We start from the raw sequence: 23253 nt of genomic DNA on the forward strand, positions 1-23253 counted from the left end.
ATTTTACTCTCCTTCAAGTTTCTTACAATTTGTTCTGTCCATGATAGGTTGTATTGCAGAAGTTCAAATTCTCTGTTGAAGATATATTCTTGTCATTATTTGAGAAGAGGGTGAGTCATTTACTTCAAACTTGCGTAGGATAAACATGTTCTGTCCATTTGCTTCCATCATTTGCAAGATAGTTCCTTAATCTATTATCCTAGGCTAAAGTCGTATCAACCCTTTTGCAGCTAGGCCAAAATAACACATAGTTTAACAAAGACAAAGGAAGATCAATTTCCGCATTGTTCAAAACATGAAAGTAGCAACAGTTGCACGTCAAGTGGGTTACCTGATTTCCTACAAAAGCATTTTGGAGAATCTTCGGAATCAAGTCAAGATTCTGCAAGACAAAAGAAAGAGGGTGCAAGAAAATCTTACTTGGGATTCTGAAGTATTCCATACTCAAACTAGTTGGTTGGGACGAGTCGATGAGATTGTTGCACAAGTGAATGCATTCTCAAACTACTATGAAGGCAAAGGTGCTTGCACAAATTTTCTGTGGCGTTACAGAGTTGGCAGAGAAGCAAGAAAGTTTATACTAAAAATTTCACAATTACATGAAGAAGGCAAATTTGATCAATTTGTGAAACTAGCAAGGCCAAGATCAAGAATAGCTACTATAAATGATATTATGGCAGCCCTAAAGGACCCTCTTATCCCAATAGTTGGAGCATGGGGGTTGGGTGGTGGAGGCACAACCTCAGTGGCCAAACACATTGGAGAGCAAGCAAAAGAACAGGACTTGTTTGATTCAGTGGTTATGATCACTGTAACTAAAAAGCCAAATGTAGAACAAGTTCAAGAAGATATTGCAGCTCCATTGGGTCTGCAATTTCAAGGGGAGATGAATGTGGAAAGAAGGAAGAGATTGCGTAGGAGAATAAAAAAAGAGAAAAGGATTCTTGTTATAGTTGATGACATCTGGGGAGAATTGAATCCTCGAGATTTTGATTTGGAGGAAATTGGAGTTCCTTTGGGTGATGAACATAAGGGGTGCAAGTTACTGCTAACATCAGGCAATTTGGATTTTATGAAAAAAATGAGGGGTACTCCAAAGGTGTTTCAACTAGAAGAGTTACTAGAAGATGAGGCTTTGAGCTTGTTTCAGATGGTTGGAGGTGTTGCTCAAGATTCTGAGGCATGTTCTATAGTAACCGAAATAGTGAAAAGTTGTGCAGGTTCGGCTCCTTTAATTTTTGTTGTAGCTAAGGCATTAAAAAATAAGGGCCTAGATGCATTGCAAGAAGCCATAATGCAGTTAAAGGATAATGTTCCACCAATAAAATTGTGTTACGATAGTTTAGATAGTGAAGAACTCAAATCTTTGTTCTTACTTCTTACTATTCGAGGAAAAAGGGCCATTAACAGGGATAACATATATATAGACATGTGGGCAGGGTTATTCAAAAATGCTGATACATTAGAGGCTGTAAGAAATAGGCGTGATTCGTTGATTAGTGAACTTTACGCTCGTGGTCTTGTGGTTGAAGATAAATCTGAATGGGTTAAAGTAGATGACTTGATATGGGAAAATATTTATTCAATAGCTCAAAGGGAACTAAAAGTTACAATGATTTCTGAAAAATGGCCACCAGAAGATTGGATGAGAAGTTCACGCTTTTGCAGCATGACTGTTGTGAATGGTTTGCATATTCCTGAAAAGTTGCAATGTCCAGAGTTGCAAGAGATTGTACTAAGTACAGATAGTTCCTCTGTGCAGGTTCCAGATTACTTTTTTGAAGAGACTAAACTTTTGAAAGTCTTGGATGTTATTGGCTTTGATTGTTCAAAACTTCCAGTTAGTTTTGGTTTGTTAAAGAATCTTCAAGCATTATCCATGCACAAATGCAAATTGGGAGACATAACTGAAGTTGGTGAGCTCACAAACCTACGAATTCTTGGCCTACATGAAAGTAGAATCCAACAATTGCCAAGAGAAATCGGACAATTCCAGAAGTTGCTATTCTTGGATTTGAGAGATACGTATCTCCAAGTGATCCCAGCCAATGTCTTATCAAACTTGACAAGCTTAGAAGAAATATATTTGAGAAACTCCTTCTGTAATTGGGAGGTTGAAAGATCCAACAAAGAGAACAACAATGCAAGCTTGAAAGAGCTAAGTAACTTGTCTCACTTGGCCTATATAGAAGACTTGTATGTTCCTGATCTTGGGGCATGGCCAGTGGACTTGTTCTTTGACAAACTAAAATCATACACGATTTTTATTGGGGATAGGTGGGGCCAGACCCATGATGGTGATTATGGATTAAAGACACTGAAACTCAAGCTCAATAGAAGGTTTCAATCCGAGGATGGAATAAAAAAGATGCTAAAAAACGTTGATGTATTGTACTTGGATGAATTGAATGGTGTCCAGAATGTTCTTAGTGATTTGGAAAGTGATTGGTTTCCCCATCTGCAGTCTCTCTCTATACAACACAATGATGAAATCAAATGCATAGTCATGAATTCAAGTCAACATGCTCTTGATGCTTTCCCCAACTTGGAGTCATTGTCTCTCGATAATCTAAGCAATTTGGAACATATTTACCATGGTCCTGTAACTGAGATATCTTTCTTCAAAATAAGAGTTATCAAAGTACACAAGTGCGATGGAATAATATGGCTCTTCTCAAATTTAATGATCAAAGGACTTCCTCATCTTGCTGATATAGAAGTTTCAGAGTGCAAGCTCATGGAGGCAATTGTGGTTGTAGAAGGTGTAGAGAATCCTCACCTAGAATTCCCTGAACTACGCTCCCTAAACTTACAAGGACTCCCCACATTAATCACTTTTTACCTCGTTAAAGAAGATCCTTCTGATTACGATGCACCTATACTTTTCAATGACAAGGTATGCACATATTTCAAGTCCTGTTAACGTATTCAAAAAATCACTAAACGAAATGCCTTTGTCTTGATAATTGTATTAAATAACAATTAATTCTCTAGAAGCTATATAGAATTTCATTTGATAATTATGTTCATTAATGTAGTATTATATATTATTGTGTGCATGCAGGTTTCTTTTCCTAATTTGGAGACAATGATGATTTCTGATGTGATTAAAATGACTGAAATATGGGATACGGATCATGATGTTCCAAATTCTTTTTTGAAACTAAAGAATGTAAGAATCACAGATTGTGAGAAATTGCAGACCGTTTTTCCTAATTCTCTTTCAAGAAATCTTCATAACTTGAAGACGTTGACGGTCAGAAATTGCATTTCAATATCGAGCATTTTTACTGCGACTTCCAAAGATAGCTTCGAAACACGACAAAAGATGATCTTTCAACTGATTGAGTTAAATTTAGTTCAGCTACCAAACTTGATGTTTGTTTTCCGGCAATGGTATAAGTTTTTTTACTCTTCAATGGTAGAGTCGGACCCAGAACAAGGTATATAACTGCATCTTTCAAATTTGGAAAAATTATATATACGGGAATAATCGATTTACAATTTTTTTACAAATTATACTAAGTATGACCGGTCATACAATTAATGTAGTTTGTAAAAATTTGTAAATATAACATTCCCTAAATATATATATATATATATATATATATATATGGGAAGAATATTTCTTCGGTAATTTGAGATAAGTTTATTTCTGGTCATTCCAAAACTACGTCCCTTTGTTTATTTATTTCTTTATATTAATTGATTCACCTTTAAATGGTTATGATTCCTTTTTTTTTTCTCTTCCTTCATTATCATTGATTCATTTTTGTACGGTTATAATTTAGTAGCCGGAGATAAAGTTATCTCAAGTAACTTGAGAAATGATAAGTGATATATATATATATATATATATATATATATATATATAAAGGGATATCGTCAAATTATATCATTATAAGTGTTCTACTTAATTTTAGTTATTAATCCTATTTATATTTAATTATTACAATTTGTTAATTATGTGAATAGTTAGATGCAAATAGAATAAATAGCAAAAATTAAATATAAGACTCATATGCTTCATATATCTGTTCATCCAAATGTACTATTTTTATTTACACTTTTCCATTTACCTCTTCTTTCCTTCTTTTTATTCTTTTTTTGGTTTTATCTTCTACCAAAAAATGTTATCGGAGGTTAGCATTTTTGCCGAAGCTTCTAGCTGGCATCATGAATAGTACATGTGCAATTGAATTTGCTGAAATGGACAGAGTGCATCTTGAAGACTTACCCAACCTTAGCTTCTTTGTCTCGGGAAATGTTGAATGGCCATCCTTGGAGAATGTAGTTGTGAAGCACTGCCCCAGAATACGCAAGTGTGGTTTGGGACACATAGAAAAGTCACAGTTGAAGTCAGCGATGTTAGATAATCAATTCCAAGAAGACATTGATAACAAGGTTGCTTATCTTTTTGAATTAGGGGTTAGTTCTCTCTCTTAAAAGCACAAGCATAATAAATAAAGGTATATGTATTTTTGGAAATATATTTTCAATCGAGTCTATTTTTAAGAATATATAGTGTAATTTATAAAAAAAAAAATTTATAAATATAACTCTTCTTATAAAAAATATATATATATATATTTGAGTTGCAGAGATATAATGTTATATATTGAAATACTTTTTGATACATGTTACATTTGAATTATATTCAATGGAGTTTTACAAAATGATTAACAAAAACAAGGAATATCTTATACTTACAGGATCAGATATCAACGATTGTTGAGTATACTATTGATGGCAATAAGGAATTGCTGAAAGCAATTGAAAACCTTCGACCTTCGCATTTCACCAACCTAAGGCGATGTCGTATTTCACATGTCTCCGAGGAAGGGCTCCTAAATGCATTTCTGTTAATTTTGATAAATAGGTCAAACGTGCTTGAATATCTCATCATTGAACAGTGCGACGATTTACAGTCGGTGTTTCGGGATACACTCGCGATACGTAAGTTCCCAATGAGCAAGGTGGTGCTCTTGGACCTCCCAAATTTGTGGACCTTCCATGGAAAATTATATGAAGCAGAATTCTCAGCTCTAAAATCTTTGATGATAGAAGACTGTCCTCAGTTGATTGAATTCACAGACGGATTTGCCACTGTGCATGAAGATTCCATAACTGACGGCAAGTCTTTCTCCCAGCTTAATGAACTCAAGTTGGTTAATTGCCACAGAATTTCTTGTGTGATCTCCTCTAAGACATTAAAAGAGTTTGGGAATTTGGAGAAACTCACTGTGAGTCATTGTAAGTCATTGAAAACAGTTTTCAAGATTCAAGGGGAAATACCTCATTCGACAGAGCCCTGCTTGCTCTTGCAGAAGCTAAGTGAATTGACTTTAATTGATCTACCCAATTTGATTCACATCATCAACAATGAAAGTATCAGCCTCTATGAAAACCTCCTATTCCTACGAGTGAAGCAATGCAACTCTCTTAGTTGCCTAGCAATGCCTCTTATGCTGAATGCAATGGAAATTTCTGATTGCCAGGCTTTGGAGAAAATTATCATCATGGATAAAGGAGAAGAAAAGGGAGGGAAATCCTTTTCTGAGTTGAAGCATGTTTCTCTTCAAAATCTAACAAGGCTCTCAGTGTTCTTTCCTCCTATATCTGAATTTCCATCCTTAGAAACATTGAGAATAGAAAATTGTCCTCTCTTGAAGACCTTTGTTGAAGAGTCCCATGAGCCCGCTCCTTCAAGCTACTTCTTCCCAAATTCAGTAAGTTTTGTTTAAAAATCTTTTATATATGTTTTACGAATGATCAGTAGATCTTATCCACCTTTGATATGATCTTACGGTCTAATCTCACTTCAGTATAAAATCTATGTTACCTATGTGTCATTTAATTTATTCTTTACATAAATGATGGAAATCAGTGATATATATATATATATATATATAATAACAGTACCATCATACTCTGCAACACAATTAACTATCATTAATACAATTTGATATGTATTGTAGTTCATGCCATATTTCCTTGTTGGTTTTATAGTCATCTAGCTGGCTGGCATAAAGTGAAACTTACCTTTTGTTCCATGCAGTTGTCATTGGACAAATTGAAGGTTCTTCAAGTAATTAATCAGGTCAATGTTGAGAAACTCTGGCACTACAATTGTCCTTTCAAATCTTTCTGTAATTTGGAAAATCTGACATTGAGCAACAACAATAATTTGTTGGAGGTCATCTCCTCCAGCATGATCATAAGATACAACAACTTGAAATTTTTGAAAGTGGATGAATGTGAATTACTGAAGGAGGTTTTTAACCTTGAAGATGATAAACCGAATCAGAATTTCCCAGAAATGCTTCCTCAACTAAAGGAATTAGCATTGAGTAACCTAAGCAGTTTGACACGTATATGGAACAAGGAACCCCAAGTTCCATTCTTCCCCAATTTGGTGTCACTTCACATTGTCCATTGCGGTAACCTCAAAATCTCACACTCTGCAACTAGAAATCTTGGGCAACTCAAATTACTGAAGTTGTATGATTGTGAGAAAATAGATGAGGTAATATCTGGCAATGAAAATGAAAATGTATTCATCACTTTCCCTAAACTAGAGTGCCTTATACTCAAGGATCTTCCAAACTTAGCAAGTTTCTGTCAACAGAGTGGAACTTTTAAATTCCCTAAATTACAGACTGTGAGGGTAAGCAATATTCCACGTATGGAGACATTTTTTGGAGGTAATCTGAACACACCATTGCTGAGAACAGTTTATATAACATTTGCCAAGAAATGTTGGCATGGAAATTTGAATGACACCATATCATATTTGTACGAAATGCAGGTACGTGAATTTTAATTTTTCATTCCAAAATTGGAAACTTATAATATGATAGTTAGTGATACAACATGTCAATGAAACATATATTCTTACTTTAAATTACTAGATTAAGAAAATAGATGTTTATACAACATGTCTATTTCGGGATTATGAAAAAATTGTATTTCATTGACAGTTGTGAAGGACACTAAATTCAAATTAAATCGAATTAATAAAATGGATGGAATAATAAGGAGCAACAATTAAAATTGGTTCGCCCGTGCATCTTTGCTTCTTCTTTATGCAAAAACAAAATTACAATAAATGCATGGAAGTATTGTCGATTGAATCTTAAGTTTTTAGGTGATTTTGTTTATAGATATTGTACCAAATCTTTCTTATATATTGCAATGTTTATCTGCATGGTTTGATCAAAAATCAATTGAAAAGCATCAGTACAAGGACAAGGAGGAAGGGACTGTAGCATCTTACTCGCTAAAAAAGACTGAGAATGACCAGTGAACAAATTCTCATCCAGCTTCTGTTACGAGGTGTGTGTCTCCAAGGTAGCCTCAAGTCTATAACTTTCTAACATATGAGGATCATTTTTTTATGTATATAAATCATTTCATATGTATGATATATCATACAAAGGAGTAAAGAAAAGATCATAATATTCAATTTAGCTAAGTGAATGAAATAGAATAATACTTCATTTACTTGAGGTAGAAATGTGCATCTTAAACTAAAAGAAAAATGTTTCACCGCACAGTCATAAGACCAGCAATGCTTTATGATACTGAATGTTTTATGATAAAAGGTCAACAAAAGCATAAGATAAGTATTACATTGATACGAATGAAGTGTTGAATGAGTGGCCATATAATAGAAAAAAGATTATGTAAGAAAAAGATTAATAGAAGCCATCATCAGGAAAATTGAAAGATAAAGGATAATTCAATATAGAGGTAAGAAAGATGATCTAGAATTGAGTGCTCCCTGTTTCGGCTTGCTTAACAATTATTTCTTTGAGTCAGTTACCCAAACACAAAAGAATTGGCCCATTAAAGTAGTTATAGACAAATTAAAGGATAATAATTGTTTGATCTATATACACGGGGAAAAGATTTGTTTATAAACATTTTTTATAAATTACACTAAGTATGACCGGTCATACACTCTTAATTAATGTATGACCGGTCAGACATAGTGTAGTTTCTAAGATTTTGTAAACAAAAAGTTTATAAAAATAATCTTCCTCAATATATGTGACGCCACTTAGTAAGAAAAAACCTTTCATTGTTGTTTTAATGAATGCGAGCTACAGACTTTTAAATTTTAAGTTCAAATTTTTTTTATTACTTATGTATATTCTTTTTATAATCTTAAATTTTTCTATAACTTTTAGATTCTACTTGAATTATGCATATCTTCATCATAATTTTAAATATTTTTTATTTAATTCATATAATACTTATGCAATACACAAATACATGCTAGTGTATTATTTATATATTTATTTTTGATCTACTTCTAAATATACATCGGTCTCTAATATTCTTTTCTATTAAGTTTAAATTTAGTTCACAGGATGTAACTTTTTATAGTTTATTAATTTTGTATAGTAATTTTTTTATTCGATAACCTAAAACATTACTTAGTTGATATATTATTGATAAGAAGCGCTGTAGAATTTCCTGCTAAAATTTCTTGATTAATCTTTTAGACGAAAACAAACTTGGTAAATTATTGATTTGGTAATTTCAGTTTTTTTTAATCGTTGTTTCTTATTTCTTTTCTTTTTTTAAGGTTAGGACCGGAGCAACAGAGAAGGATAAAAGATGAGAACACTGAAGAGATTAGAGATCATCATTAACCAGCACTGTTCGAGCTTTTTAGATGTGGAAGACGGTTAAAATTTGTATTTATGTAAATAAGATAAATTGTCTCAAAGATTTGCGTGATTTTAAAACTGATGTAAATAATTTATTGTCCTTATAGTTATAATTACTATTATATCTTAATTAATTTGATTGCTGACTGCATGACAATGTATTAACATACGCTACTACGTCATTTAGTGTACTGTACATGTACATTTTACAAAATTTGTAAGACAAATTGTTAATTTGTACCGACATGTTATTTATAGGAAAATTCAGAATCAACATACTTATATAAATTGAAAACAAAAGAGGTCAACTTTAACACAGAGCTAAATAATATGCGCATAATTTTTTTTGTTACTTTAATTAAATTGCTCACATGATTTTGAATCGAGTCTTAATCAGGAAAAGTATTTTCCAAAGATGAGAATTTTAAAATACGCTTTCATTAATGTTGACTAATTTTCAATTTACAGAAATGGGTTTTTATTTTATATTAAAGCACTTGACTTATTTTTTCTTGCTTGCATTAAACTATTTTCACTTAATTCAGGTTACACATTTGAACGTTTTTTAGTAGTCTTTATTCAAATGGTATTTTAAATATACTTATGAGTTTAACATTTTTATTTTTGCTTCATAAATTTTTTTCTTTGTCATACTCACAAAACAGTCTATGATTCTCATAAATTTTTCCTTTCTACTTTTTACAATAGATTTATTTATTTTTGTGTGAATATGGTAAAAATAAAATAAAATAAAATTATGCGGCAAAAATAAAAATATTTATTCCTATATTATTTAGATTAAATTGTAAATTACTTACTAAAGCTTTAGATTTCTAACAAATCATGTCTTTTAAAATTGTAGGTGGATTAGGTATTTTTATTATTGTTACATGCCGATTATGGTGTAGCGACAAGATATTTTTAAATAGAATAATAAAAAAATAAACATGTGAAGATTAAGTAGGTAAAATACTAATAGAGAAATATTTCTCTCAAGTTATTGGAGATAGAAAATTATTCTGCACACTCAATTAAAAGAGAGGAAAAAAAGAAAAAATAGATTAGCTCTATTATTGATGTGAGTGTGCATGCAGATAGTTTCATTTTCCTGTTACATAAAAGTATTATTTTCCATACTAATAAAGTATACATATATATAATATGCGCAAACTTTTACATGATCTACCGACATCTTGAAACAGCTTAATTTTCCTATATTTTGATCATTTCCCAATAGACAATTACAATTGAACTTCATACAAATATTCTAACCATAATTGCCACCACAAAACCTCGAAACACTTTTAATTAGACTCTAGAACTATCTCAAGGTTTCTTAATGGATGACTTTAATTTTCTTACTTAGAATGGTAGTGGGAATGCCAAACTCTTTGTAAGAGATATTTTTACTAATGGGTTAAGAGATGGACTATGATAAGTGGATTTGATATCATGTCACAACTCAAAAATCTTAAGATTATAGGTTATTCGTCTTTTGCATCACTTGATTTATATCTAATTAACATGAAACTTCTCACTCACATTTAAATTTATTTTCAACATCTTTTGCTCGAACCACTTTTTAAGTGGATAAAAAGGATCCCACAGACAGTAAAACGTGTTACATTATTTAGTACTAGACTAGATATAGATCAACCCGTTAATAAAAAAAATTGTTTCATTTTGTTTTGTTGTAAATTTTAAACGTGGAGACACAAAATAGAAGAAGAAAATTTACAGAAGACAAAGGTATTTTACTCGTTCAGAAACTTGTGATTAACAAGTTTCCTACATCAAGGATAAAGGGTTAAAATCCATTTTTCTACTTGCATTATGTCAAACCCCAATACAATGTACAACAGAGTACAAACACATCTACAACTCAAAATCGAATGCAACACTCTTAGAACAACACCTAAGAATCTAAACATGCATCTGATTTCCAGAACGAAAGAAAGCTATACATTGGCATACAACATCACGCAAGAACAGTCGATACTCTTACACCAGTTGAACCAGAAAGCTCCTTAATCTTGAACCAAAATCCACCAGACCATGAGCAATCAACACCAACAGCTCATGATCTTGAGCTTCAACAGATCCTGCAAAAGAACCAAGAAAAATAAAGGTGCAAACAAGGAGGAGGACTAGCATACAGTTATCTCAAAGAGCAACCAAAAGAGGGAATGATTTCATGATAAAATCAGCAAAACCTAAGATAGGGTTTTAGAGCTTTCGAACGAGAAAGATAAAGATGCAGAGAGGAAAAACAATTGGGTAAAGTGAATATGTGATACAAAGAAAAACTAACAAACAGAATATATCATATCAGATAAAACTAACTAACAAAAAGCAGCATTTAAACTAAATTATCAAAACAACATTACATAAAGACAAAATGCAAATCAGAATACATGATATAATAAACTACCCAATAAACGCCTATTTTAGGAATACCAATGAAGCCCACAAACTCCACCTTATTCCTAAAACCATGAAATAATGCAATAGCAAAGTGGTTTGGGATCTTAACCCAATGCCATGCATGCCTGCAGATGCAAGTAGCTACCAATATGTAAGAAATCTAGAGCTTCCCTAAATTTGCTACATGGAATAGTTTTAGTAAATATGTCAATAGGATTCACCTGAACGGAAATTTTTTCAATTCTAACAAGATAATTGGATACAACTTCTCATACAAAATGCAACCTAACATCTATATGCTTGGTCCTCTCATGATATGCATTATTTTTAGATAAGTGAATGGTACTTTGAGAGTCACACATTACCTAAGGTTGAGCTTTACCAAAACCAAACTCAGAAGTGATGCCCTTGAGGCAGAGAGCCTCTTTGACAGCCTTGATTAAAGCAATATATTAGACTTTGTAGTTGAGAGTGCTGCAATGTGTTGCAAGTTGGATTTCCAGCTTCCAACATTACCTCCAACCGTAAAGACAACCAGTGAGAGACCTCCTCTTGTTTAAGTCTGTAGCATAATCTGCATCACAATAACCCTTGACAATAAATTCATTAGAGTTATTTGCAGAACAATGCAAACAAAAATCAGAAGTACAATTCAAGTACCTAAATAACCATTTAACAACATTCTATTGATCTTTATTAGGTTTACTCATGAATCTACTAACCACACTCACACTATATGTATAATAACCTTAACCCGTGCAATTATGAAATCACAAGTGACTAATGATTTAATCAAGCATATTTGAGTTTAATTAAGCAAAAGTGCAATTAATGAGAGTTTTGGGATAAAACAGTAATTAGGCAAATTATATCCGAAATTGATAGATAATGTTGGGTGACATTATTAAGTGACATTTTGTAATGTTGAAATCACATTAGATAGATAAAAAGTGATCTTGAGATTTAAATTGAATAAAAGATATAAAGGTCATTTAACATGAAATGCTTTATTAAAGTGAAATTAGATATTTTCTTCAAAAATCTTCATCCCCTTCGTTGGTTCACTCTCAAACCCGATGACCCCATGGAAATGAGCTTGGAAACCCTTCTTCTTCATTTCTCCATGAAATTCCTTGAAGTAATGAAAAACACTTAGAATCTTAGTGTGATCATAAACTCTAATCCACAATTCCTTAAAAGCTTGAGTATGGTGAGACTTTGCTTCATGGATGTGGTGCCTCATCCTGGATTGAGGGTCTTAGAGTGGTCCATTGCTTGAGTTGAAGGTTGGAAAACTCTCCATGGACCATTTGATGATCATCCATGGTAACAAACCTTGATTCATTTCAATTATTTGATAAGTTGGATTCTAGGTTTTCATGAGACAAATATGGGTTGAATAACTATGTTAGAGCATGTTTTGAGTGTGGTTGTAGTTGGGAAGATTGAAGAGGAGATGATTTAAACGGTATGCCTTGATATTTTGAAAAGAGATTGTGTGATAGATGTGCACCTTGTGACAAGTGCACCTTGTGATAGATGTGTGCGTAGCAAAGCATTTGGTTGTTGCATTAAAACAAAGCAAAGAGATTGTGTGATTTCTGTTCTCAAGAAGAAAGTGGTTATAAGCTATGCAAGTAAGCATTATGTAAGAACCTGCACCGATAAATTGAGAAATTAAATAGAATTAATATTAATATTAATAGATTATGACTTAGGAAATATTCCATAATTAACATTGGATAATTATATAGGAATTAAAATATCTAGTTGGTTAGGCACTTTTTGAAAGAAAAGTGCAAACACCAGGTATTTCGCGGTATAAATGCATACTGGGGAAAAATATTCCTAGAAAAATTATTAAGTTAGTATTTTAAAGTATGGAGGAAAAATAATTAACAGTGGTGTTAAAACTAATACCGATGGGTTAAGTGAGATAACCTATTATAACCTTAACTTAAACATTCATCTCATCTCTCACAAAAACCTACGTAGCCTACTCTCCTCACACTTAGCCATTTCTCTTTTCTTCCTCTCCAACGCACTTAAGTTTACTCTATGGAAATCACCAAAGAATTCACATTTCTTCACCTTCTCATCACTCAACCCTTGTAAACACTCGAAAGGCAACGTATTGAGGAAGAACAACTGAGTCTTTAAAGGTTCAAGGTGCTGCCTTGGTAGGTTGTAGGTGTTTTCCACTTGGGTTGGGAAGGTTGAACCACTATTTCACCTTGCTTCGAGACTCTGGTGGAGAAGGGATCATCATTTGGCCTTGTCATTTTCGTGCTACTTGATGGAGTGAAGTGGAGAAGGAACTAGAGACCACCAAGACCATTCCTTTCACTGCTTTTGAAGCTTGGGTATATGATTCTACCCTTTATCTCTTAGTTTTCATGAAAAAGATTAAGTCTTGGACATGTAAAAAGAGAAAAATAAATAACCTAAGTATAAATTAGTATGAACAAGCCTACAAATGAAGTGTAGGACCTCTGTTATGTGGAAAAAAAAGAACCTTGAGGGATATTTTTGCGTGAAATGAATTTCTGTATTTCTATCGTGAAATATTTGGATATGATATTCATCTATTGATATTCGGATATGTCATCGATGAATATCTGGATATTCTGTAGTTTTTGAGTTCTATGTTATTTTGCTAGAACAGAACCTAGTTTAATGATATAAGACCCTTAATTGGACTATAGGGACTTATGTAAAATTATTCTAAGCTTAAAACCATGAAGTTTAGCGCTTGATGTTTTGGAAGAAGCCTGCAGTACACAAAATGAAAAAGAAATAGAACCATGTTAGGCATGAAAAGCTATATTATGTCTTCTGACTGGATTTGTACGCTAAATCTAGGTTGTGACACTGTTTGGACTATTGTCTTGTGATCTGTTGGACTTGGTGATTGAGCTACAATGTGTTGCTCAACAGGTAAGCTTTCAGTCCACGGTTTGATCCATTATTTTTTCCATCAAACCCCATGGGGGATTGGTTAGGTGCATGGTATGTTTTTCTGAAAATTATACTTGTTTATCTTATGATTAATTGGATATACTGTTGAACTGGAATCTGGTATAGTGCATTTCCATATGTATATATATGTGGGGTATTACACACGAGATGGTAATCTCTGAGTATGTCAGGCCACATACAAGATGATAAATATGTGTGTGAGGTACATGGTGGATTCCTTGTACTTTAGGTTGTAGATGTGCATAATGTCTACTTTTGTTATCTTGCCAGTATGATGCATATACACATGACATGGACATATGCTGCATTGCACACTTTTGTATACTGCTTTGTACATTCTCTTTTAAGTATTGTTGTTACTACTTTTAAACTTATACTATAGGTGTAATTGAGCTTGGGGTGGAGAAATTCTTGACCCCTTGTTTACTGAGATTTGTCAAAATCTCACCCCTTATAAGGCATGTTTTTCAGGAGCTGATATCCATGAGAGAGACACCTCTAAGGGTAAGAGGCTGGCATAGGGATTGCATGATGCTATGAGACATGCATATTTATGAGTTACAATTATACCATTATTAGACATGACTATTATTAGACTTGTTGGTTTAGATTGCCATTTGATGTGAGCATAGGTGTTGTCTATGCCACTATTAAATATTCTGTTTTATTGTTAACTTGAGTATTTGTATTATAACACCATATATATATGGATGCTCCTTGGTTAATTATTTATAAGTATAAGGTATTTCAGGCTTTCTCTTTTTGTATTGCAATTACATAAGGATGTTAATAAAAAGGAAAAGATAATTCACTTTGTGGATTACAATTTTATAAATGAAATTGATGAATTGCTTCTGCATTTTTCTAAGTAAAACAAGATGCGCTTAATACCATTGTATGTTGATACACTGGCGGCCGACGGGGTGTTACATTTTATGGTATCAGAGTAAACTTTCTAGGTAAAATCCTTATATATTAAATGTTTGTCTTGTCTGTGAGTAATTTTAGTTTGTGTTATGATAATGCATATGTAATCACTTAGTATGGTCCTGATCAACTCATCCTTTGTGTAACATGTGCAGAGCCCTCCTAGGAGAACTCGAGTAACGAACGAGGGTCAACCAAATCCTATCGTTACTGCACTTGCTGAGATGAAGGCAACTAGACAAGTCGACCAGGAGGCCAGTAGATTGACCGATCAGGTGTGATGGACGTTGTTCATGAAGCGAACCGCAAGGCCACTGAGGATGTACTTGAGGCAAACCAACTGGTGAACTTTACTATGATGCAAGTCATGTTGGAAGAGATGAAGATTGATCGCAATGATGGCTAGCATCCTCCACCACCTCCGTTCCATCATCAGGATGGTAATGGAAGTGGAGGGACTCATTCAACAGGGAGTTGATTAGAGCAACATGGAGAGTACGAGCCGCCACTTCAGTATGATCCAGCTTTACTACGAACCAGTTGAGGGCCTAGAGACTAGAAAGCGCAGGCTGAATGCTTTCCGTAAGCATAAGCCACCCTCATTTGATGGAGATTACGATCTGATTATTGCAACTAGATGGCTCCAAGCATTGGATAAGATTTTTTGAGTGATGGAGTGCACCGATCCGCAGAAGTTATATTTGCTACCTACAAGCTTGAGGGAGATGCAAATGAGTGGTGGATGAACACCTCTCAGGTTTATGAGATGCAGGGCCAGATTGCGACTTGGACATTCTTTACGGAGCTATTCTTGGGGAAATATTTCCTGTATGATGCTAGAGAATGTAAGCAGGGGGAGTTTGAGGGCCTAGTTCAGGGCTTTATAACGGTTGATGAATACTTCGCTAAATTCAAAGAATTAGCCAAATTCGCTAACTGTAGAATTGAAATGCCTACACCTGAGTTCTTGGCTTCTAAGTTTCGTAGAGGCCTAAATGAAGAGATAGTAAAAAGGATAGCTGGAGCGGCATCTAGAGACTTTGGCACTCTAGTTCAGCAATGCTGTGATATTGAGGATGTTTGTGTAACCAACAAGTAGAATAACATAGTCAAGGAATCCAAAGCGAAGGGAACTAGTGGTTCCACTCATTGGAAGGATAGGAAATTTAAGGGCAAAGGCAGTAGTGGGAGACAGTTACATGTCAGAGAACTGACTAACCAATTCAAGAGGACTTGCACCCAGCAGGGGGAGCATGGCAAGGCCACCTACCATTCCTAGATGTACTGGATGTGGGAGATCACATGTCAGACCCTGTTCCACCAGCCAGATAATTTGCTTCAAGTGTGGCTAGGAGGGCACTATTCCAGAGATTATCCTTCACCTGTTACTAGGGCCGCAGTTGCTTAAACGGCTCCACTTAAATGGTTCCTGCACCACCGGTGACCGGTCGAGTTTATACTTTAGATCGCCAACAGTCATATAGAGCTTTGAACCTTGTTAGAGGTATTATTTACGTTAGTGGTTATGACATTGATGTGTTGTTTGACTCTGGGGCTACGTATTCTTTTATTGCGGGTCCTATTGTTGTGGGGCTAAACTTGCCCATGTCTGAGCTTTCTCCACCTTTGAGGGTTACTACTACCACTAGGGACAAGTGTGATGCTTCATCTATTTATCAAGATGTAGCATTTCAGTTGGATGGCCGAGATTACTTAGCCGATCTCTTTTGTCTATCCACGGTCAACCTTGAGATCATCGTGGGCATGTACTGTCTGTCCAAAAATTATAAGATGATTGATTGCTGTGCAAAGAAGGTGGTGATGTCTCCTTGTGATGCCAATGCGAGTTCTTCTCCCTATTTGTCAGTGCTTCAGACTAGAAAGGCCTTGAAGGAAAGAGCGTATGGATATGTCATGTTGGGAGGTTTGGTGAGTAGGACACAGGAAGATATTACCAGTATTCTTGTGGTAAGAGAGTTCATCGAGGTGTTTCTTGAAGAGATTCCTAAACTTCCACCACATCGGGAGATAGAGTTCTCTATTGACTTAGTGTCTAGTGCGGGGCCTATTTTATTAGCTCCATAACGGATGTTACCACTAGAGTTGGCGGAATTGAAGAAGCACATCGAAGAACTCTCCGCCAAGAACTTCATTCGACCTAGTGTGTCTCCATGGGGAGAAACGATCATTTTCATTAAGAAGAAATATGGGAACATGAGATTGTGAACCGACTATAGACGGCTCAACAAGGTGACAATTAAGAACAAGTGTCCCATTTCACGCATTGATGATTTATTGGATCAGCTTCAAGGTGTTTGCGTGTTCTCTAAGATTGACCTTTGATCCAGATACCATCATATCCGGGTTAAGCCAGAGGATATACCCAAGACCATTTTTTCATCTAGACACGGACACTACAAGTACCAGGTGATTCCATTTGGACTCACCAATACACAAGCTGTGTTCATGCATTACATTAATCAAACCTTTAGACAATACCTTGATAAGTTCGTGATTATTTTCATCAATGATATTTTGATCTACTCCAAGAGCAAGGAGGAGCATGCGGAGCACTTGAGGATAGTTCTACAGATTCTGAAAGAGAAGAAACCTTATGTGAAACCCTCCAAATGTGAGTTTTCATTTTCAAAAGTAAAGTTTTTGGCGCATGACATTTCTGTTGAGGGAGTGGTAGTAGATCCTAGCAAGATAGAGGCTGTGATAGATTGGGAGAAACCCAAAATAGTTACGGAAGTCAGGAGTTTCTTGGGTTTGGCTGGGTACTACCGGAGATTCGTTGACGGATTCTCAAAAATGGTTTTGTCACTTACCCGTCTCACCAGAAAGGAGATTCCATTTGTGTGGATGCATAAGTATGAAGAGTCTTTTCAAGAGTTGAAGGAGAGGTTGACTACTGCTCCAGTTTTGACCCTTCCTAATACTGAGGATGAGTTTGTGTTGTACTGTGACGCTTCTAAGAAGGGACTAGGATGTGTATTGATGCAAAGAAGAAGAGTTGTTGCCTATGCTTTGAGGTAGTTGAAGCCTCGTGAAGAGAACTACCCGACTCATGATCTTGAGTTAGCGGCCATTGTTTTTGCATTGAAGATCTGGAGACACTATTTATACGAGATAAAATTTACGGTGTTCAGCGATCACAAGAGCTTAAAATATTTATTCAATCAGAAGGAGTTGAACATGAGACAGCGAAGACGGGTAGAATTCCTTGAGGACTATGACTTTAAGCTAAAGTTCCACCCAAGCAAGGCCAATGTGGTAGCTGATGCTTTGAGTCAGAAATTCATAAGTTTGTCAAATTTGATGATTAAAGATTATGAGTTGATCGAAAAATTCAGAGACTTGAGAGTTTCTTCCCTGTTTGGAGGAAGACTTCTTGAATTAGAAACTTTGAAAGTTAACAATGAATTGAAGACTCGAATTATAGAGGCACAGGTACAAGGAGAATGCCTTGAGTATGTGAAAGGCCAAGATGGTGCATCTTGGAATAACCAAGGATTTTCACTATTTCAGAACAGAATTGTGGTTCCTAGGGGTCCGATAGCGGATGAAGTGATGGCCGAAGCTCATAAAGGCTAGTTCACTATCCATCCTGGGGCTACCAAGATATATCAAGACTCGAAGATAAATTTCTGATGGCCTGGTATGAAGAAGCATATAGCAGTGTATGTGTCAAAGTGTCTGATTTGTCAGAATGTGAAGATTGAACATTAGAAACCTTCTGGTAAGCTTCAACCTCTGGATATTCTACAGTGGAAATGAGAGAGCATTTTTATGGACTTTGTTGTTGGGTTGCCAAAAACACAGGCTGGTTTTGACTCCATTTGGGTCATTGTGGACAGACTGACTAAGTCGTGAGATTGTGAAGCTTCATAGGGTGTCTAAAAGAATTGTTAGTGATCAGGACCCGAAGTTCACATTTCGATTCTAAGAGGAACTGCAGAGAGATTTTAGCACGCAATTGAGACTGAGTACAACCTATCAACCTCATGCTGATGGCCAGATTGAGCGGACCATCCAGACATTGGAGGACATGCTGAGAGCTTGCTCCTTGGAGCAAGACTCAAAATGGGAACAATACCTTCAACTAGTAGAATTTTCTTGCAACAATAGTTTTCAAGCTAGTTTGGGAATGGCTCCTTGCAAGGCACTATATGGAAGGAGATGTAAAACTCTCACCTGTTGATATGAGGTTGGGGATCAAGATTTATTCGGTCTTGACTTTGTGCGGGACACTACCAAACAAGTCGAGAGGTTTGGAGAAAAGCTGAAGCAATGGCAGAGTCGACAAAAGAGTTACTACGACAACAAACATCGACCTCTTGAGTTCAGTGAGGGCGAGCATGTATTTGTGATGTTATCATCAGTCACTGGAGTTGGTCGTTCCCTCAAAGTGAGGAAGTTGAGCCCTGGAGTTATTGAGTCATACCAGATTCTTGGTAAGGTGGGACCTGTTGCCTACCGGCTTGCCTCACCTCCGAACTTGGCCAACATCCACGATGTGTTTCATGTGTCACAACTACGGAGATACATAGTTGATCTATCCCATATTGTTCAACCTGATGATGTGGAAGTACGGATCAGCCTTAAGACTACCGTAGGTCCACTCAAGATTCTAGACCATGGTGAGAAGATACATAGGAGCAAGATCATTCCTATGGTCAAAGTCTAGTGGGAGGCAGAATGCCTGAAGAGTGCAATAGGGAGTGAGAGGACGAGCTTCTCCTGCAATATCCCGATTGAAGGACATGTATGTCTCTATTTTTGCCGATAAAATTTTAAAAAGGTGGGGTGAATGTAAGAACCATCACCGTTAAACTCGAAAATTAAATAGAAATAATATTAATATTAATAAATTTTAACTTAGGAAATAGTCCATAATTATCATTGGATAATTATATAGGAATTAAAATATATAATTGGTTAGGCACTTTTTGAAGGAAAATTGCAAACACCGGGTATTTCGCGGTATAAATCCGTACCGACGAAGTAACTCGAAAAATAAAAATAAAGATATAAATATTCCTATAAAAATTATTAAGTTAGTATTTTAAAGTGTGGAGAAAAAATAATTAACAGTAGTGTTAAAACTAATACTGATGGGTTAAGTGAGATAACCTATTATAACCTAAGCTTAAACATTCCTCTCATTTCTCGCAAAAACCTACGTAACCTACTCTCCTCACACTTAGCCTTTTCTCTCTTCTTCCACTCTAAGCAACTTGAGTTTTTTTCATGGAAATCACCAAAGAATCCACCTTTCTTCATACTCTCATCATTCAACCCTTGTAAACACTTGAAAGCCAACATATGGAGGAAGAAAAACTGAGTCTTTGAAGGTCCAAGGTGCTGCCTTGGTAGGTTGTAGGTGTTACCCACTTAGGTTGGGAGGTTGAACCACCATTTCACCTTGTTTCGAGACTTTGGTGGAGAAAGGATCATTATTTGGCCTTGTTATTTTTGTGCTACTTGCTGGACTGAATTGGAGAAAGAACTAGAGACTACCAAGACCCTTCCTTTCACTATTTTTGAAGCTTGGCTATATGCTTCTATTCTTTCTCTCTTAGTTTTCATGAAAACGATTAAGGCTTGGACATGTAAAAAGAGAAAACAAAATAACCTAAGTATAAACTAGTATGAACAAGCCTAAAAACGAAGTGTAGGACCTTTGTTGTTTGAAAAAAGGGAACCTTGAGGGATATTTTCGCGTGAAATGCATTTCTGCATTTCTGTCACGAAATAACCAGATATCATATCCGAATATAGATATCCGGATATTGATATCTGAAAATGCCCTCGATGAATATCTGGATATTCTACAGTTTTCGAGTTTTATGTTATTTCGCTCAAACAGAACCTAGTTTAATGATATAGGATCCTTAATTAGACTATAGGGACTTCTGTAAAATTAATCTAAGCTTAAAACCTTGAAGTTTAGCGCTTGAGGCTTTGGAAGAAGCCTGCAGTACGTAAAATAAAAAAGAAATAGAGCCCCATTTGGCATGAAAGGCTAGATTATGTCTTTTGACTGGATTTGTATGCTAAATCTAGACTGTGACACTGTTTCAACTGTTGTCTTATGATCTGTTGGACTTGGTGATTGAGCTAAAGTGTGTTGCTCAACAAGTAAGCTTTTGGTCCATGATTTGATCCGTTATTTGTTCCACAAAATCCCATGGGTGATTGGTTATGTGCATGGTATATTTTTCTGAAAATTATACTTGTTTATCTTATGATTAATTGGATATACTGTTGAACTGGAATTTGGTATAGTGCAATACAATATGTATATATATGTGGGGTATTCCACACGAGACGGTAATCTCTGAGTATGTCAGGCCACATACAAGATGATAAATCTGTGTGTGAGGCACATGGTTGACTCCTTGTACTATAGGTTGTAGACGTGCGTAATACCGACTTTTTGTTCTCTGGCCAGTAGGATGCATACATACATGATATGGACATATGCTGCATTGCACACTTATATATACTTCTTTGTACTTTCTCTTTTATGTACTGTCATTACTGCTTTTAAACTTATATTATACCTATAAGTGAGCTTGGAGTGGAGAAATCCTTGAGGACCCCTTATATTTCAGGAGACGATCGATATCCATGAGACAGACACCTCTAGGGGCAAGAAGCCGGCATAGTGATTGCATGATGCTTGAGACATGCATATTTATGCGTTTCCATTTTACCATGACTATTATTAGACTTGTTGGTTTAGATTGCCATTTGATGTGAGCATAGGGGTTGTCTATATGCCACTATTAAATAATTTATTTTATTGTTGACTTTAGTATTTGTATTATAGCACCATATGTATATGGATGCTTGGTTAATTATTTATAAGTATAAGGTATTTCGGACTTTCTCTTTTTGTATTGCAATTACATAAGGATGTTAATAAAAAGGAATAGATAATTCACTTTATAGATTACATTTTATAAATGAAATTAATGAACTGCTTCCGTGTTTTTCAAAGTAGAACAAGCTGCACTTAATACTATTGCATGTTGATACACTGACGGCATATGGGATGTTACATGGAGCCTTAAATTCTATTTGGCTGCGAATTTGATTAAACTTACTTTTTCTCTAGGAGTAGAATTTGAGCTTGATTGATGGTGAAGAGGGTGTCTAATTTTTTATCCTAAAAATTTAATGATTTCTCCAATCACATAAAATATGATTGGACAAATGTACAATTAAGGAGGCAACACCAAACCCATAAAAAAAATTTGTACATTGATTTGCTTTGAATTCTACAATAGTTACGACACACGAGCTCTAGCCATCTAAATATTTACGTTGGAGTATCTTCTCATCCAAACTGTACATAAAAAAAAAAAACTAATTGTTGATTGGTAGCAACCCTTAAAATTTTGCAATATGTAGGTCCATCAATAGTTGGCACTGTTTTAAGTATATGTTGTTTTGCTTAAGTTCAAATCTTGCCTCAATACTTAAAGATAGCTAAAGGAATCAATTAATTACGCCGACTGCAATATAATAATATATGGTGCAACTTTAAAATTGCTAGAGGAGCATTGTCTTAATTGCACATGAAAATATTTTATTTTTAGCATAAGATATTATATTTACTTTTTTTATGCTTATGGTAAGAACTCGCACCGTTAAATTAGGAATTTAACTAATTTAATTATGAGATTAAAAAATAATTTCATAATTGACTTTGAAAAATATAGAAAGATAAGATAATTATTTAGAAAGTCGAATAATGCTTAAAGTCATTTTTCGGTTGAAAAGTGCAGATACCGGTTCTGTTTCACTGTATAAATGCGTACCGGTGAAGTATCCTGGAAAATTACAATAAAAATGTGAATATTCCTAGAAAAATATCTAGGTCGAGGATATCAAGTTTTGGATAAGAATAATGAGTGTTGATGTTATAACTAATATCGGTTACGTATAAAACGCATACCGGCAAAGTGCTGTGAAAATTATAATAAAAATATGATAATTCCTAGAAAAATGGCTAGGTTCAGAATACGAGGTTTGGGATTAAAATAATTAGCGGAGCTATTAGAACTAACACCGGTGGATTAAGTTAATGCACCAATAAATAAACTTGTGCACAATAACCTAGGTTAGTTTTCTGATTTCCTTCGTAGAGCTCTTGGCTGCCACATTCCTCTCTTCTTGGAGACTTGAGTATATGCATGAAACCTAGCCAAAACTTCACCTTTCTCATTGATTC

The 23253-nt window shown here is 34.9% G+C and overlaps 2 protein-coding genes across 2 annotated transcripts; both read left to right on the forward strand.

Annotated features, from left to right (window-relative positions):
- The first annotated feature begins 295 nt into the window (after positions 1-295).
- LOC133304885 (uncharacterized) lies at positions 296-16107 on the forward strand. The gene is made up of 9 exons (XM_061504962.1): positions 296-1844; positions 1902-2896; positions 3065-3396; positions 4143-4428; positions 4713-5729; positions 6059-6808; positions 13965-14039; positions 15164-15283; positions 15781-16107. Exons 1-9 carry the CDS (start codon positions 296-298, stop codon positions 16105-16107), a joined length of 5451 nt encoding a protein of 1816 aa, XP_061360946.1.
- Positions 16108-16430: 323 nt separating this feature from the next.
- On the forward strand, positions 16431-17093 carry LOC133304886 (uncharacterized). Its single transcript, XM_061504963.1, has one exon. The coding sequence runs from the start codon at positions 16431-16433 to the stop codon at positions 17091-17093; it is 663 nt and encodes a 220-aa protein (XP_061360947.1).
- Positions 17094-23253: the final 6160 nt, after the last annotated feature.

Source organism: Gastrolobium bilobum, unplaced genomic scaffold, assembly GCF_033153095.1.
Source record: "Gastrolobium bilobum isolate Gb01-03AN ecotype WA unplaced genomic scaffold, APGP_CSIRO_Gbil_v1 utg35275, whole genome shotgun sequence".
In the NCBI taxonomy this organism is placed as follows: Eukaryota; Viridiplantae; Streptophyta; class Magnoliopsida; order Fabales; family Fabaceae; genus Gastrolobium; species Gastrolobium bilobum.

Excerpts from the sequence above, each read along its gene's own strand:
- LOC133304885 (XM_061504962.1), top strand. The coding sequence starts at position 296 with ATGAAAGTAGCAACAGTTGCACGTCAAGTGGGTTACCTGATTTCCTAC. Across the intron at positions 1,845-1,901 it reads TTGTTCAAAACTTCCAGTTA|ACATAACTGAAGTTGGTGAG; the intron begins GTTTTGGTTTGT and ends GCAAATTGGGAG. Across the intron at positions 2,897-3,064 it reads CTATACTTTTCAATGACAAG|GTTTCTTTTCCTAATTTGGA; the intron begins GTATGCACATAT and ends GTGTGCATGCAG.
- LOC133304886 (XM_061504963.1), top strand. The coding sequence starts at position 16,431 with ATGGTTCCTGCACCACCGGTGACCGGTCGAGTTTATACTTTAGATCGC.